Source organism: Peromyscus maniculatus, chromosome 21 (assembly GCF_049852395.1).
Source record: "Peromyscus maniculatus bairdii isolate BWxNUB_F1_BW_parent chromosome 21, HU_Pman_BW_mat_3.1, whole genome shotgun sequence".
Classification (NCBI taxonomy): domain Eukaryota; kingdom Metazoa; phylum Chordata; class Mammalia; order Rodentia; family Cricetidae; genus Peromyscus; species Peromyscus maniculatus.
In genome coordinates, this window is record NC_134872.1 from 13,892,797 (window position 1) to 13,910,290 (window position 17,494).

A 17,494-nucleotide genomic window follows, 5' to 3' on the forward strand; every position below is an offset into this window, starting at 1 on the left:
TGCATTTTGTAGCACTTGTCATAGTGATAAGAAACTAATATAAGGGCCGATGAGATGGTTTAATAGGTAAAGGAGCTTGTCACCCATGCTGAAAACGTGAGTTCGATCCCTGGGATCTACGTGGAAATCCTCCAAGTTGTCCTCTGCTCCCTGCACATGCAATGGCCCCTCCAGGTTCACAGGTTTGAATATGTAATCTCCAGCTGGTGAACTGTTTGGGAAGGATTAGGAGGCGTGGCCTTGTTGGAGGAGGTGTGTCATTGGGGGTGGGCTTGGAGGTTTCAAAAGACTCATACAATTCCCAGTGTGCTCTCTGCTTCCTACTTGTGGAAAGTGAACGCTTGGCCGCTGCTCCAGGCACCCATGGCCGAGTTTTCACTCTACATTGCAGACTCTGATCCTCTGGAACTGTAAGCCCTGATAAAGGCTTTCTTTCTAAGTTGCCTCGGTCACGGTGCTTTATCACAGCAATAGGAAGGTAACCAAGACAACATTCTCAATCGATCTCTCATGCCCAAGCACCCAGACACACAAATAAATCTATGTAATAAAAAAAATCAAAAAGAAACTAATGTAACTGGTAAACACACATAGGGGCCAAGAGAGAAGCGTTTAGGACTAACTGGCCTGTCATAGCTTTAGGGGAGTCGTCTGTACCCCAGCAAATGTATCTGCTGCAACTGCATGGCTTGGTGACTCTTTTTTGCTTCTTGGAGAAAGGATGTCACAATGCAACCCAGGCTGTCTGAGAATTCCTTCTGTCTCCCAAGTGTTGGGATTATCGGGGTGCCCTACCATGTCCAGCTTTGATAATTTCTGATAAATTAAAAAAAAAAACTGTCCAAATAATGCAAAAATTTCAGAAAACTGCCCTCACCCCCAAAGCCTCCTTGGGTCCAACTATAAACAAGTCTCATTCTCACCTTTAGCCTGACACCTGGAGAGGCTGACTCCAACCTTGGCCTTTTCTACAAATTTAACATACATGGAATGACACAAGATGTAGATTTTTTTTTTTTTTTGCACCATTTCCTCCGTTCAGTGTGTTTTTATTTTATATTCATCCGAACTATGGCGTCTATCAGCAGCTAGCTCATTCCTCTTTGATGGGTCATCGTAAGGGTGCCGCACTATGTCTGCACAAGACTTCATGGAGACAGAGGTTTAAGAGTGCTGTTGGAATATATGAACGGAAGGCTTGTTTCACTTTGTAAGGAACCATGCGATGAGTGTCGCTCGGTGGTCGAGCTTGTGCTCAGATGCACAGGGCTCTAGGTTTAATTCCTGGCAACAAACAAACAAGCCTGTGGACTGGAGAGATGGCTCAGCGGTTAAGAGCACTGGCTGCTCTTCCAGAGGACCCAGGTTCAATTCCCAGTAACCACATGGCGGCTCACAACCATCATGAGATCTGGTTCCCTCTTCTGGCCTGCAGGCATACATGCAGGCAGAACACTGTATACATGATAAATAAATCTTAAAAAAAAGAAAAAACTGCAGTGTTTCCCAGGAAGCTGAACAATGCGACGTCAGCACACGGTGTTCCTGTTTTTCCATCTCCTCATCAATATTTGATACTGTTCAATGTATCGTTTGTTTTAAGGTGTTGGGGTTGGGCCCCATTCATGCCAGGGAGGGGCTCTACCATTGAGCTACACTTCCAGCTCTCATATGCATCTTACTGATTATCACTGACCTCAGGGTGTATAAGCAAATATCTTACACTTTTCATTCTCATTTTCCTGACGTGACAAGCATTTTTTTTTTTTCAGGTATTTACTAGCTAGCTAGCATGTATTTAATAGCTACTATTTCTTTGGTTAGGTGTCTCTCCGTATCTTTTTCACACTAAAAAAATTACCATCATCATTTGTGTGGGGGTGTGCATACACATGAGTGAGTTTGTGTGCCTGCGTGTGTTGTGTGTGTATGCATGCATGAGGTGTGTGAGCTGGTGCCTTTGTGTGCTCATAGTGCATGTACAGAAGGCAGAAGACAACTTCTAGGTGGAGGTCCTCTCCTTTCATGGTGGGCTCCAGGGACTGAACTCAGGTGGTCAGGCTTGCATGGGAAGCTCTTCCCCGCACTGAGCCATCTCACCAACCCAGTACTCATTAAAAAAAGAAAAAATGTTTTAAATTGCATCTTCCGAGTGCTTAGTTTTAAGAGTACCCTGTACATTCTAGATGCAAGTCCCTTATCAGATCCATTCCAGAACTTGTGGAGGCCTCTTGTTCTGCAGCAGTGGTGGAGAGGGTCAAAACTGTATTTGCCCTTCAGCCTTGAACCATAGGCCTAAGAGTTGGGGGGAGGAGCTAGGCAAGGGGATCCGTAGAGCTACAGTGCAGGCACCCTTGGGCAGCTAGAGCAGTGTAGCATTGTAGGAAGGGCATTGGAGCCCATCTGGATTTCCTGGTGGCTTTGCCCAGCAGGTCTGCATAAGAGGATGATTGGACCACAGGCCTGAGTGCAGGTGTTTGGAAGGGTCTACACTTGGCTGTAACTAGCAAGGGGGAGATCTTTGCTCCTCCCCTTGGCATTGCCATAAAAGCCCTTTGGAATAAAGTTCAGGGCTGGTGGGTTGAGACCCAGGCTCTGCCGAGGCTATCCTGTGTTTCTGTCTCGTCATCTAGGTATCTCTTTCTAGCTAATATTTCTCACCTCTCCCTACTCAAGAGTACCCTGGGTCATAAAAGTGGCAGCTGGTCCACCACAGAAAGGTATTCTCTATCCAGTTCAACAGAAGAACTAAATCCCTGCTGAGGGGGTTGAGGGATCCATGCCTATGGTTTCCTGAATTGGAGCTTGGGCTCTCTGGCATTTTGCTGCTATCAGGCCTTGGGCTCAAATTCCAGACCTAATAATTAAAAGACCTGCCAGCAGGTGGCAGCTCATTTGTATGCATTCTCTGAGACAGATATGGGGAAAGGCTGAGAAAACAATCCCATTTCCAGCTCAAAGGCCCCTCAAAGAATTGCACCTCTGGTGGACATCTGAACAGTGTTCCTAGGTTGCCCATGCCTCTCGTCCGATATTCCTTCTTTTTTTTTTTTTTTTTTTTTTTTTTTGGTTTTTCGAGACAGGGTTTCTCTGTGTAGCTTTGCGCCTTTCCTGGAGCTCACTTGGTAGCCCAGGCTGGCCTCGAACTCACAGAGATCCGCCTGGCTCTGCCTCCCGAGTGCTGGGATTAAAGGCGTGCGCCACCAACGCCCGGCCCGATATTCCTTCTTAGTTAAAGTTTACTTACAGGGTCCACCACCTCCCCCCTCAAGCTACTTACTTGAACTCTGTTTAAACCCGGTGGCCGAGTGGACGATGACATTCAGGAAGCCGTAGAGCCCAGGAGACTCATCATCTGCAAGAGAGACCACAGAGGTAATAAACTTTCCGCCTCACCAGGATGGGAGGGTAAAGCGACTGGTTGATCCAGCACAGGGGGGAGTAGCATAGACAGTATGTGCCCACTGTGGATTCTGCATTTTGAGTCTTAGGATCTAGCTGGGTTCAAAACATAGGCAAGCCAGGCAGTGGTGGCGCACGCCTTTAATCCCAGCACTCGGCAGGCAGAGCCAGGCGGATCTCTGTGAGTTCGAGGCCAGCCTGGTCTACAAAGAGAGTTCCAGGACAGGCACCAAAGCTACATAGAGAAAACCCTGTCTCGAACAACCAAAAAAAAAAAAAAGGCAAACCAGTGACCAAAACAAAGTTCCAAAGAGAGAGGGGGCTGGGTGACAAAGGTATGCATGGAGCAGGTGTGCTTACGGTGTGCCAAACCTGCCCACGTGTGTTAACTGAATCCATATGCACATGGACAACACTGAACACAAAACTTGGCCTGGTTTTGGCGGCACTCAGGGTTCACACCCACTGTACTGACGGTCTAACAGGCTGTCACAAACCCAATGACTTGGGGACAAAGCCTCTGGCCAGTCTCTTCAGCTGCCCAGAAGTGGCTGCGAGGGGAGACACTGCTCCTACCAGATCAGCCCGATGCCTGGGAGCCCAGCCTTACCCTCTTTGTTGATGGTCAGTGGAATGTGGTGAACAGTCTGAAGTTTTACACATGAGTTGGTCAGCATTTGCAGCTCCACCGACGTCAGAGAGAAACTCTTGAAACCTGAAGGGGCGGAGGAGGTACGGGGATAGGTCAGTCACAACACACAGCGGGCAGGGAGATGAGGTTCCATGGCTCTCAGGTGAAACGCAGGTACAGCAGCGGAGCAATGTGAAGCCCGGGAGAGCCCAGGCCCGAGGGCTCCTGAGAGGATCAGCAATATTGCTTACAAACTCATGTTCACATGTGTTGACCTGCCACCCAAGCACAGTGCCCACAGGGCAGGTTTGAATACAACAGGATGGTCTGGAAGCATCTCCCCGGAAGGTCTCCCCAGACAGACACCGGTGTAGCTCTGTCCTTGACTCTAAGGTGGGTCATGTCTCTCAGTCAGGTGAAGCAAAGGGGTTTATTTCTGGGCACAACGTGGAGCAGGGACAGATGCTGCTGTACTGGAAATGGTTTTGGAGCCCCATGTTAGGCTAAGAATCCCGGGGACACAGGCCCTTGGTCTCTCCCAGGCCACGGAGGCACTGAAAGGAAGAGATGGTCTTAGCTCAGCATGTTATAATTGAAGAGCCTTCGAGACGGGAGCTCAGGATGGGTCAGAGGCAGGCAGAGCCCCCAGCTGCACCTGCAGAAACCGGACCCAAACTCCTGCTTCAGTAGGAGCTGTTGATTTCTCATCACGGAGCAAGCAGGCCTCTGAGAGCACAGTTCGTGGACAATGGGGAGCTGGGGAGCTGGGCAGCCGCAGCCCAAAGACTAGGGGTAAGGTCTATCATTGTACTCCCAACACTGTTCCAGGGCCTGGAGCGTAGCTTGCAATTCCAGAGAGAGAGGAAAAAACAAAAAACAAACCACTAACAGAGGGAAGAGCCTAGAGAAGGAAGGAGTGATTACAGTGAGGATTAAGTGTCTTGTCCTGAGGTGAGGTAGGAGGAGGACAGTGAACCAACACAGTATGGTTCCTTAGGGGGGTCCAGCCAAAGGCTCCTTCTTCATCACTACCTACAGAGGGAGGGCAATGGAGCCCCAGGGGAGCTGACATATATACACTTGTGTATTTTGTTTTTTTTTTTTTTAAGATTTATTTTATTATGTATACAGTACTCTGCCTGCATGTGTCCTTGCAGGCCAGAAGAGGGCACCAGATCTCATTACAAGTAGTTGTGAGCCACCATGTGGTTGCTGGGAATTGAACTCAGGGCCTCTGAAAGAGCAGTCGGTGCTCTTATACACTGAGCCATCTCTCCAGCCCTTGTTTTGTTTTTTAAATAATATTCAGGTTGACCAGTTGGCTTTTTCAATTGTATTAAGTTCGGAAGGGTCACAGTGAAGAGGCAGTTGGGTGGTTGATGGTAACTGGTGATCAGGGGAAGCCCAAGGATTATGCCATAAAAGGCCGGGCTGGGACAGATGAGAAGGGTGGAAGGTGTGTGAGCAGACACAGGGACAGCTAGCAAAGATGAGGAGTTGGGATGGTCTGGAGGAAGGAATCTTAGGGGAAGACCAAAGGGCACGGAGGGTGGGGGAGCACAGTGGGGCTGGGGAGTTCCTCTAATGGGCGTGCTGAATTAGTCGGGGCTCCACGCAACATTTCCCCCTCGGTCTAAAAGCCCCTCTGAAAGGAAGAGCCGAGCAGAGAAACAAGGGAAAGGGAGGGGAGCTGGAACACTAAGAACTGTCCACAGAGTATCCAGCCAGCCAGCCCTGATGGCTGATGACCAAGTTCGCCGGGTACAGGGGACCACTCACATTTCTTCTGCTGCTCCCGGATGCTCTCTCTCCACTCGGCTCGCTCATAGTCGGAGGAGATCAGGAATGTGTAACTCTATGGTGAGTGAGGAGAAGAGCAGACCCCAGTTATCTCTACTCTGGCTGAATCAACATTGGGAGAACCCCAGAGGGCAGAGTCTGAGACACACACCGTTCTCTAGCAGCCGGCTGAGTCCAGGCGTGCACACAGTCAAACTGACTACTTTTTGCACACTCTACTGCACTGACTGTACTGTGGGCCATCATACCCAAGCACAGGGTGGGCCTGTGTCCAGCATAAGTCTTACCTGAGATGCCTGGGTTAGGGAATGACTCTGGCCGAGGGGGTGTGGCTTAAGGGACATGGAGGAGTTATGAGGTCGATCTTTAAGGTGAAGGCTGATGGAACTCTCACCTCTGTATCTAATCCGTAAGAGGACAAGACGGGGACAAGGCCCCACAAAGTCTGTCAACTGCTCTCCTTGCCACGTGCTACAGAATTAGTCATGCTATGCATGCACAGTAAACACGGGGCTAGTGGAGGGAGAGGCCTAGGCTATAGATGGCACCAGGAATCGAACCAGAAGAGAATGTCAATGGCCCTGGAGGTCCCCAGGTTCCTGTACCTAAGGTCACATCTGCAAAAAAAAAATGTGCATGCTGTCTCCCCTACTCCCTCCCTGGAGTCCTGGCCACTCCCCAGCTGCAGGAGCTGAAGCAGCTGCTACTCAGCTGGGGACTCCAGCCCAAAGCACCATCAGAGGGATGTGTGCCCACAATCGACATGCCCACAAGCGACATGCTGCACTGATCTCTCTTGGAATGGGGATGCTCCCCAGAGCCTAGAATGGCCGTTCGTGGCCCAGGCATCCATGAGCTGGAGACAGCAGGCAGCTGGGTGAGTCTGGACCGCGGCTGGCACTCACCTTGCCATTGCGACTGTGTACCCTGAAGGCCATGCTGGGGGACATTAACAGCAGCAGCGACTCTTGCTCTGACAGCTTCTTTCTCAGCCTCTCCATGACCTTGCTGCCCTTGTTTGCTCTCTGCAGAGAGAGGACAGTCTTGCCTTTTCATCTGGAACCAATGCCACCTGCTCCCCGTCAGCTGTGGTCCATTGCTTTTCACCCTTACCCCAGGCCCACGGAGCACAGAATCCCATCTGTCTACTCAGCACAGTCCAGGGCCTTCGTCAGCTGTTGCTAGTGGCCTTTAGAAGATGTCAACAACCTTTCCTTGGGGTCGAGCCTCAGCACTAACTGGGGTTATACTCACAAAGCCCTTCCTGAAGGAATGAGCCCTTCTCATAAGAGCAGAGGAGAGGCCTTCCACTTTTCAAAACCTGGACAACAATATTAACTGGCACCTAGGAGACCTTTTACCTGCTTCCTGCCTTGGTCACATTTAACATCAGGTCCCTGGGATGTTGGGGGTCGGGGAGGAGAGGGTCCTAGTACATTAAGATGAATGTCACCATGATCTGATCAGAAAACCCCTGCCTGTCCTGAGCTGCGTGGAACTTTCCTGAAGCCACTATACCCTGGAAAGAAGACTGTGGCCTCTCATAAGCTGGTGCCCTGACCCCAATTCCCAGATGAAGAGCATGGTGTGGGATGGAAGCAACTCTCCATAGGCAGCAGGACCCAGGAGCCCTGAGGATGCAGCGCTTCCTCTGCTTAGGGACAGTCCTACACAGGTCATAAACAAACCATCTAACATTCACTGCGGTCTTGGATTTCCCCTGTCTGAAGCTACAGGGCTTCCCTACACACTCCTAAATGTGCAACGTTTACAGTGTGGAGGTCTAGGAAGGGACATACCGGCTGAAGAGGACCCCCATCCTGCTGTATCTGCTTCACCAGGGATCCAGGGGTTGTCCTTGAGCTGAGGCCTGATTTCTGATGATATATCTTGTTTGTGGCTAATACCAGACCCTCCCCACCCTCTGGTCTGGATTAACCCTAGACTCAAGGGATCCACACCCACTCTTTACACCTTCTAAAAGTTCTCCAGAAAAGAATTCAGGGGACTGCAATCCAAGGCAGCTAGAGGGGCCATCCTCTCCATCCCCACATCCTAGACTGCCCTGAGTCCTCTCCAGCCTAAATAGGACATGCCCCTCCCATTATGCATGTCTCCCTGCCTCAGTACCACATGGATGCTGCCTGAGCACCAGTTAGGGGCTGTTCTACATATGGAAAAGGCTAGGGTAGGAGGATTGCTTAGGCCCAGGACATCAGCTTGGACAACCCAGCCAAGACCTTGTCTCTTAACAAGCAAAAGAATGCGCTTAGTTGTCCCAGGTATACACTCTTTCTCTGCCCGACTTTTCATTTCTCCTTGGTGGGAAAGTGGTCCTCCCACTCTTGTGTGCCTTTCTTGCCCAGGATCTGAGAGTAACAATCTCCCGGCTTGTTTTCTACGTGGTAGGACATTACATTTACACCTTCCATGAGAAGAATCAGAGGCTACCCGAGGCCAGATTTTCTCGGGATGCCAGGCAAGGATGGCGTAGGGGAGAGAATGAGAAGACAGGAAAAGGTAGGTACAAGGCTGGGCTCTTCACATTCCAGGGATGGCCACGCAGGACTCAATTGGACATGGATCAGAAAGGAGTCACAGGGGACCGGCGAGTGCACACGAACCTTCTGTGCGAGGGTCGCTGATCACAAGTCAGGTAAGTGGACGTCAAGCAGTTTTACAGACGGGGTAAGTATCCCATAATAGACACTCTGAGAACACCAGTGCCAGTATGCCTCATTTCCCACTGGGGCTGGGTTGCTAGTGACTTTGGTATGAGAACTCAAATTTAGTTGGAGGCTTCTTAAGACAACCTGAGTCCAGCTACAACCAGATGCCCAGCACTCTAGGAGCTGAGAACTCTCAAGGGTCCCAGCAGATCCCGGAACAGATGCCTGGCCAAGACCGAGAAGGCACCTGCTTGGCTTGCACATGTACTCGGGCTACCCAGAACCTGGCCTGAGCTCTCCCAATAGGTCGCACCTTCTCTCGTTGGATGTCACTCTTGATTTGGGAGATTTTGATCTTCAAGGCATCCAGTTCCTCATCTGGCACCAGAGGGATGTTGGGTACTGCCTCCAATTCATCCACCATCTGGAAGCTGAGGTCCGTGAGCGGAATGTACCATTTACAGTCATATTGCTGGGTTTTGCTGGAGAGGGAAGAGGACATTAGCAGACCAACTACTTTCCTTTGCTTCTGGGAATCAGAGAGCCATAGGTCTGCAGCTGGGCCGTTCACCCGACTTCACACTGTGCACCATGTAACAGGCTAGGTGGAGGTTGGCAGGAGACACCGCCAGCCCTGGTTATGGACAGGGCAGGACTGAAGTTCAGAGCATAGAGAGGCTGCGATCTACCTGTCATAATCCCTTCACTTGACAGACAGGGAGTGGAGGCCCCACTTCTGAGTGAATCATTAAGTTCATTTGTACAAAGTCAGTGGAAATGTGTAAGGAGACCCCACTGGGTTTACGTCTGTTCTAACATGACCTCTTGACTCCATTCCAACCTGGTGTATCCTGGGCAAATCTCTGGTGGTGGTGGTGGTGGTGTGTGTGTGTATGTATGTATGTATTTTGGGCAATTCACTGGTGGTGGTGGTGGTGGTGGTGGTGGTGGTGGTGGTGGTGGTGGTGGGGTGTATGTGTGTGTGTGTTTTGGGCAATTCACTGGTGGCGGTGGTGACGTGTGTACGTATTTTGGAAAATTCACTGGTGGTGGTGGTGGTAATGTGTGTATGTATTTTGGACAATTCACTGGTGATGGTGGTGGTGGTGATGTGTGTATGTATTTTGGACAATTCACTGGTGGTGCTGGTATATGTGTGTGTATTTTGGGTAATTCACTGATGGTGGTAGTGTGTATAAAACTTAGAAGGCATCACAGCTTGGCAAGACAAGTACAGCTACCACCTACCCAGTGACTGGCTGCTGACAGGGGAAGGTTCCTGGCTCACCCCCATAGCCCTGGACGCTCACTCTTGGATGGTTTATGATGAGACCTTCCCCCAACAATAGGAGTCATAACCTTGTCTGCCCCCCATTACAGAAGGCGAAGACATGTCACTGTCCTGCCCTGAGACACCTCCAGATGGTTAGTGACAACCCTGACTTTGTGCTTGATTCATATCCAGATGGAAACAATGTAAGGAGTGGGGGGGCGGGGGTCTGGCTACATTGTTATCCCTGTCTGTCAGAAACCCACCCTCCCAAAGCACTGTGGTGAGGACACAGCCAAGGTCACTCATCCTCCCCCACCCCCCCACCCCACTTTGCTTCTTGAGCTTGGTGCAAAGGAGCAGGTCGGTGAATAGGAAGATGTCGGAAACCCACCCTCCCAAAGCATTGTGGCCAGGGCACGGCCAACGTCACTCACCCTCCACTTTGCTTCTTCAGCTTGGTGCAGAGGAGCAGGTCGGTGAACAGAAAGATGTGGCGCAGCTTGCGGGCCCCCTCCACCAGCTCCACCATGAAGCTGTCCTTCAGCAGCTGCCGGTGCTGTGGGCACAGTGTGGACAGGCCGGAAGTCAGGGTGATGGGTGTGGCGGGGAGCTAGGGCACCGGGGTCTCTGGGCTCAGCAGGAGGAGGAGACTATCTAGAAACCTCTTTCCTTTGGGGACTTTCACTCTCTCCACATTGGCTTCCAACATGTTCTATTCATCTTCCTTGCCTGCTAACAGGTGGGGCTGCCATGGCATCTCGTTGGTTCAGCCAAGTACTCTGAGTCCCACCTAGACGCTCGGCCCATAGAAGAACACCAGAGAATGGCGCAGAGGTGGACATCAGTTTGGGGTGACCAGTGCCTCTCTGAGGTGCTGGCCGGAGGTCAGCCACACAGAAGGGGTGTCCCTGTTGAGTGGCTGTTCTCAGGCACAGGCACAGTACTCCAGGGACTGACCGGGCAGCCTATCCATAGGGAGAAGACGGGCCCAGGAAGTCTTTGAGAAGAACAGTGCTGGGGATATGGGCCGGGTCTAAGGCCGAAGGCTTCAGGAAGCCATGACCTACGTCTGGACCCCACCTCTGGCCCTTCCCCAGACTCTAATGACTACGAACAAGGCCAACAGAGAGAAGAGGTGGACAGCACAGGACGTGTGACCTGGGTGGGCAGGGCCTAGAACAAAGAAAAGGATATGAAGAGAGTCTCCCACAGGCTCCAAGCCTTCTGTGTCTCAACAGTCCACCTGAGAGTCAAGGGACAGTCCACCTCACTTGTCCAACTCAAGAAGTTGCTAAGCAGGCACAGTAAGGCAAGTCATTAGTTTATTCAAACAATGCCAGACACCTCATGTGGGTCAGGTGATGTGCCATGCAGAGGACAGAGATAGGTTGGGGTACTGCTACTGTGAGCCACCCCCATGCCCAATTCAAAGATAAGAGAATGGTCCTGGAAAGGCCATCCCAAGGCAGCATTGCAAGCAAGTGGTATGTACACTCACTGGCCTGGGGGGAGCGCTCATTGGCCTGGGGAGAGTACTCATTGGCTGGGGGAGCACTCTTTGGCCGGGGGAGCACTCACTGGCCTGGGGAGAGCACTCATTGGCCTGGAGAGAGTGCTCATTGGCCTGGGAAGGAATACTCGTTGGCCTGGGGGGAGCACTCATTGGCTGGGGGGAGCACTCATTGGCCTGGGGAGAGCACTCATTGGCCTGGGGAGAGTGCTCATTGGCTGGGGGGAGCACTCATTGGCCTGGGGGGAGCACTCATTGGCCTGAGGGGAGTACTCATTGGCCTGGGGGGAGTACTCGGCCTGGAGGAAGTACTTGTTGGCTCAAGGGAGCACTCATTGGCCTGGGAGGAGCATTCATTGGTGGGGAGGGGGGTACTCATTAGCCTTGGGAGAGCACCAGGCTTTAGGGAGGCTTTTTGGAGGGGTGATTGCTCTCCACACTGTCTGGGAAGGATCTGTAGGTCAGATGTACACAACAAAGTGCAACACGAAAACCCACTCTCTCCCCCAGCCTGAGGTATGGTTGCCTCCCCACCCCGAGAAGCAGGGATGCTCCCTGCCCTCATCACAGTGGACTAGAGGCTGCACCTCCATAAACTCTACTTCCCATGCTCTGTAGGGATAGGAGGTAGATTCTGGTGTGTGCATCCTGGACAGGCCCCCGACATCCCCTGGAGGGCCACACATCAGTATCACAGGCAGCTCAGCTCATGACGGCCAGCTGATTGCCAGCACAGGACAGTCAGTTATTTTATACAGGCTGGTGTCCATACGGCCACCAACATGCTAAGATCATGAATCTCACATACATCTCCACAAGGCAGAAGAAGGCTTTCTGGGTGATGGTAGCCGTAAGATTCAAGGAACCGTGTATATACATTTGTCTTTTGGGTTGTGAGCCTAGCCTTTTAACAGGTGAGCCATCTCCGGAGCCCAGCAGTGCATACGTCTTAAGAAATGGCAGTGTGGGACTGGAGGGCAGGTTCTAGAGACTGGGTATACATATTGCTAGGTCTGTGGCAGGGATAAGGGAGGGTGCTGGGACACCAAAGTCTGCAGGGAATGACTACGTGACTGCTTCCTCAATAAGGACACAGAAGCGGGTCCCCAGACCACAAGGTGGCAGTCTTCTCTACACGGAGTAACGGAACGTCTTGCAATAGCCAGCAGAAGGCACTCTAAGCCCAGCCTAGACGCGGTAGGCCAGTAGTGTTCAGACAAGAGCCCCCTGGCACTGAATGCCCTTCCAATCTCATGCAGGCTTAAGAGGTTCCAAGAGGCAGATTCAGCCTGGTCGTCGCAAGTACTTTTGATATCACAGCAGTTACTTAACCCCCTCTCCAGCTTTGTCACGGGGTGGGGGGTGGGGGATGGGAGGGTGAGGGGGGTGGGGTGGGAGTAGGTGGGTGGGGCTTCATCACTTCCCAGCCAGCCCCACCACCCCCGGCCCTCAGACTATGAGAGCTCTTCCAGGAGTGTGTTAAGTCACTGACTGGGACATCAGAGCCGTCCTTGTGCAAAACAGCATGGGATCTGACTTCTGGGCCCCAGGGCGGGGTCAGCTCCACCCAAACAGAGCATCCAACAGCCAGGGAGGAGGGCCTCCTAGCCTTGGGACAACAGGTGAGGTCCCACACCTAACAAGAGCCCATCCAGGAAGGGAGGTCTGGAATCAGAGAAGGAAGGGTCCGTGGGTGAAGGCAGCCGTGGGCAGAGGGAGGGCAGGCCCAGTCCCACAGGATGAGGACTGTCCTAGGCCCGGAGGGCAGAGTCTCAAGGCTGGCAGTCTTGCCCTGCTTTATAGTTAAGATCGCTAGGACTTCTGGGCAGATGCCTCCTCCATGGCTCAGGAGGTTGGCCAGGCCTGGGCTCAACTCTGCTCTGAGCCCAGCTAGAAGCTCTATCGTGTGGAGAGGGGCTAAGATAGTCTCACTTCTTCCATCCTCCATCACCTCCCGCTGGGAAACAGCTCCAGGTTGGGGGGGGGAGGGGTGAGATAATGCAGGGAGGAATCTACGATAAGGAAATACTGAGGCGAATGGACAACGGAGACCTAACAGTAACCTTGCTAAGAAGTCTCCACTGCAAATCCAACTCCTCTGTTGCCTCCCCCATTCCCTTCCTGGAAGCCTGGCTCCTGTGCAGGCTCTGGCCAGCCTGGTCAGTCTGGCTGGGCCAGCTCACATGGCATCAGTGACTTCAGACTCTTGCACAGCTTCAGTCTGCCCAGGGGACACCTTGCTCAGAAGTGCTCGTCAGCCTGGTTACAGGCCCCGGGCGCACAGGGTGCTCAGCCATGCCTTCCCATCCAGCCTGCCCCCATTCTCCAGGGTACACAGGCAAGGTCAAGGCTGAGCCACCTCTGCTAACAGCATCAACAGGGTGCTAAAAAAAATTAAATGAGGTCAGGCAGCCAGGACGAACTGTTGACTCAAAGTCTCACCCAGTGCAGCCCACCCCGCCCCACCCCTGCCCCAAGACAGAGCTGAAGGGTAGACAGCCCAGGACCTTGCTGACCCAGGTCTAAAGAGTCTGTAGCTCAGAGAAGGACGTTTGCTGAAATGGCCAGAGCGTGTACAAGAGGACAGGGGGAGAGGTCCTGGGATGTGTGTATGTTCTCGTGTGCGGCTGCTGGTGTGTAAGTCCTGGTTTCTCCATATGTGCGTGTCCTGTGTGCTGGCAGGAGTCCCTGTGTGGGTGTCTCTGTCCCCATATTGTGGGGCAGAGCAGTGGAGGAAGATATGTGTGTATGGTTTGGTGGGGGGCACTCTCTGGTTGGTCCTCTACGTTCAGGTAGGAAATACCAGCTGGAAGGGCCTTCTTAAGTACCCAACATGGCCAGGCATCCTGGAGAGAAGAGATCCAGGGTCTCCTCCACTCTCACTGCCTGTCTCCTGGCATCGCTTGGATGGCACCAGCCCATCCAGGACCTCCTTGGGGAAGACCAAATGCAGAAGCACGTTGTTATGGGGTTAACGCTTACACTGTCTTTCTCCTTGACACAGCTTGTTGACTTGGTTTCTGTTTCTTTAAAACTCAGATGTGGGGTAGGGAGGGGGTTGAACTACAGTCCAGCGACAAAATGCTTGCCTAGCATGTACAAGGCCCTGGGTTCCACGCCAGTGTTACAGATATAAAAAGTTAAAACGAGAGGGAAAAGACCTGTTCAGTGGCATTTTTTTCTTTTTTCTTTTTTGAGGATTAAATGAAAACAGCAATACCCACGGAGCCTCACAGGAGCTATTGGGCTTTTATGGGTACTGAGGAGCGAATTCAGGGCTCTCGTATCTATATTCTGATATTGTTCTATACTTACAGTTCTGAGCCTCCTGCATGGTCTGTGGGCTCTGCGGTCCCTGCCCATCCTCATCATGACACCAAGCAAGCACTGCCCCACTACTCAAGTGCTGGTGGAGTTGGGGGCCTCATCCTGCCCTCACCTCTGCTCACCACCCTCTCCACACCAGCTGCAAATGGGTTTGACTTGTCCAGCTCTGGTGATTCCACGACTGGGTGTGTGTGTGCACAGAATGGAGCCCAGGGTTTCAAGCATGATAGGCTCTACCAGTGAGGTATATCCTTAGTCCCCCACTCTTTTTAATCACCAGCAGGAAAGCCTAGTGTTCTGTCTGAGCCCCACTGCCTCTCAGCCTTCCCTAGCCCTAGTCCTCCGGCACGATTCCTTCTTACAGCTCCTTCAGAAGCCACTGCCTGCCTTCCTCCACAAGGGGCCGCTAGAAGCCCAGGGAGAATACTGGACTCATCAGCTACTCTTGCAAGCCCTAAGCTGCTAGAGCTCAAAGCAGACAGGCAACAACCGCTTGGAGGAAATCATGGAGCAGCAGGGACCTAGTTACCTAACTGTGAAGTTAATTTGGCCAAACAAGTGCACACCCACCCACCAGCTCACAGGACTAGGGCCTGGACGGATGTGTCTGCAAGACCCTTTGGTCCAAAAGCCGAGATCTCAAGCCCTCACTCCTCACGCTGGGTAGCTCCTGGTGTGTTTGGGTGAGGATTCTGGCCTGCCAGGGCAGCTGCTGGCCACTGTCCAGTTTGGAAACCACCTCTTAACGCTGCCCAGACACTTCCAAAAAAGGGCCAGCCCTGGAGTCAGGAGACTTGGCTGAAAAGCATAAAGAGCTCCCAGCAGACGTACTGGAGATCAGGTGCTACCCACGGCTCACAGTTGGGTCTCTCCACAAGGCCCCGGCTCACCACGCTGGGAAACTTATAGGGTCTTTCCTGGATGGTGACATGAAGGGTGTCGCTCACAGAAGGCTTCTCCATGTCACCACCTCTGTTTCATACTGTCTGTAGGAGAGATCACTTTCAGCTTCACCACCGCCCAGTGGAGGGGTCACTGTCCTTAGAGAACGCAAACGCTCCATGGGGAAGGGGGCCCAGGTCAGGTCCACAGGCAAGCAGTGGGTGAGGATCGGCGCGGGGTTGGAAGGTTGCCCTCTAGCACCTCTTCTGCAGCGTCAAGCACCGTGTCGATGATGGAAAGATACTGAGGAGGATGCTGAGGACCCGACATGTCTGGGGACCACAGGGCACAAGTAGAGGCACCTGCCTGTCATCCTGGCTTAATCAGCCCTGAGGTGCTGATGGACAGTGCTGGATGAAAGGGGTGTAAGTCAGGACTGCAAACCGGCAGAGCCTGTAAGGAGCTGAGGTAGCCCCGGCTGAGTCCTCTGCAGGGAGTCTCCGGCCTTCCTAAAGCACTCTGCCCTAAACACTACGGACCTATGGACAGATGCGGGAATAGGGACTTAGCTGCTAACTTCCAGGTGACATCACATCCTCAGTCCCGAAGGCAGCTGATTTGAATGCTCAATACGTCTTTTAAAGGATCCTAGACAGCGGGCAGGGATACATGCGTGAACTTGGCCCCGTATTCAGGGCCAAGGGAAAAGGGGTTCAAATGCTTGCTTCTCGGGCCAAGCTCTCTCAGAAACAGAACAGCCGCCGGCAAAAGAGAAAGAAGAGAAGCGCCATGTGGGGTGGGTGACGTCAGCAGGCATCCAATCGATACATGAGATCATGGCGGATACAGACCCAAGGCCAAGTTAGAAACAGTGACTGCTGATGGGAAGCACAGGCTTTGCCCTTACCCAGTGGCCTAAAGTGAGAACCAGGTGCAAGGCCCCATGTCGCTTCAGACCTGCTTCCTGGCTCCCCTAGGAAGGTGGGAAACTGCGCCACTCAACACTTTTCCTAGTGAAGCCAGGGTCCCACCACTTCCGTCTTCAATGGACTTAACGATAACGGAAGAGTGGACACACAGGGCCCGGGTGCTGTCATTTACTGCCTTTTCCAACAATCGCATCACTTGGAGGCCCAGGGGCCCAGGGAGGTGAGTTATGTCCCGATCCCACTGTAGAGACCAAGCCTGGGTCTAGAAGGGAGAAGCTGTGAGTGGTGGGATGCTCCGGGGCAGGCCCTCAGGATACTGGGACGGAGCCTGAGTTGGCTTTATTCCAGAGCCTGGACAGGTCCGGTGAATGGAACTGAAGGATAGTTCCCTCCTATTTCCCTGACTCCTCCTGGGTCAGTCCCACCAAGAGAAATGTGCCCAGGCACCTCACTCATTAGCCCAATTAGACTGTGGCTGAGTGAGTACTTTCAACCCAACGTGTAGACCAGCTCTTCCCAGGGAAGCACATGGGGGGTGGGAGCCAAGAGCAGCCCACCTGTCACTATACTGAGGAAGGAAAAGAAAAGTCCCCAAGCACCTGCCGTCAATGGCATGACCTTTCCATGTCCTGCCTAGGCCTGACAACTCCTGTCTCTGCACAGACTCCAGAGACCATAGGACAGGTCCCTTAACTCTAACACCACTTCTGACAAAGGATGCTCGCGCTAGATTCCAGGTCCCTGCCCTGCCTCTCTGTCCTCACCAGATTCCATCCAAGCGAAAAGGTACCTGCCTCGTTAACGTGCGGGGCTCCTCCTTCAAAGGGTCAGAAGCAGCTAGGCGCACAGGCCAAGGGCTGCTTACTGGTGATACACAGACACAGAATCACCATTAGTGGCTGCCACAGGGAGCAAGAGACGCTCTGAAGATACCGACTTCGTTAGCCAGACTCGGGTCCCCCCAACCTGTGGCTCCTTCTCTTTGTCCGACATGTAAGTAAACCCTTAAATCTGGTGGTGTTAGCCGTTTTCCAAGAAAAGAACACCAGGAGATGGTGGCAGGTCTAGGCA

General features: G+C 52.5%; 1 protein-coding gene across 1 annotated transcript in view; it reads right to left on the bottom strand.

Moving 5' to 3' along the window:
- Bcr (BCR activator of RhoGEF and GTPase) overlaps positions 1 to 17,494 on the bottom strand; it is a 128,607-nt gene that overhangs the window by 22,206 nt on the left and 88,907 nt on the right. Inside the window, exons 9-14 of the mRNA XM_042266565.2 lie at positions 10,210 to 10,331; positions 8,816 to 8,984; positions 6,739 to 6,858; positions 5,813 to 5,888; positions 4,013 to 4,117; positions 3,281 to 3,355 (exon numbers count right to left, since the gene is read on the bottom strand). Of these exons, the coding sequence (XP_042122499.2) occupies positions 3,281 to 3,355; positions 4,013 to 4,117; positions 5,813 to 5,888; positions 6,739 to 6,858; positions 8,816 to 8,984; positions 10,210 to 10,331 (667 nt within the window). The remainder of the gene's footprint in view (positions 1 to 3,280; positions 3,356 to 4,012; positions 4,118 to 5,812; positions 5,889 to 6,738; positions 6,859 to 8,815; positions 8,985 to 10,209; positions 10,332 to 17,494) is intronic.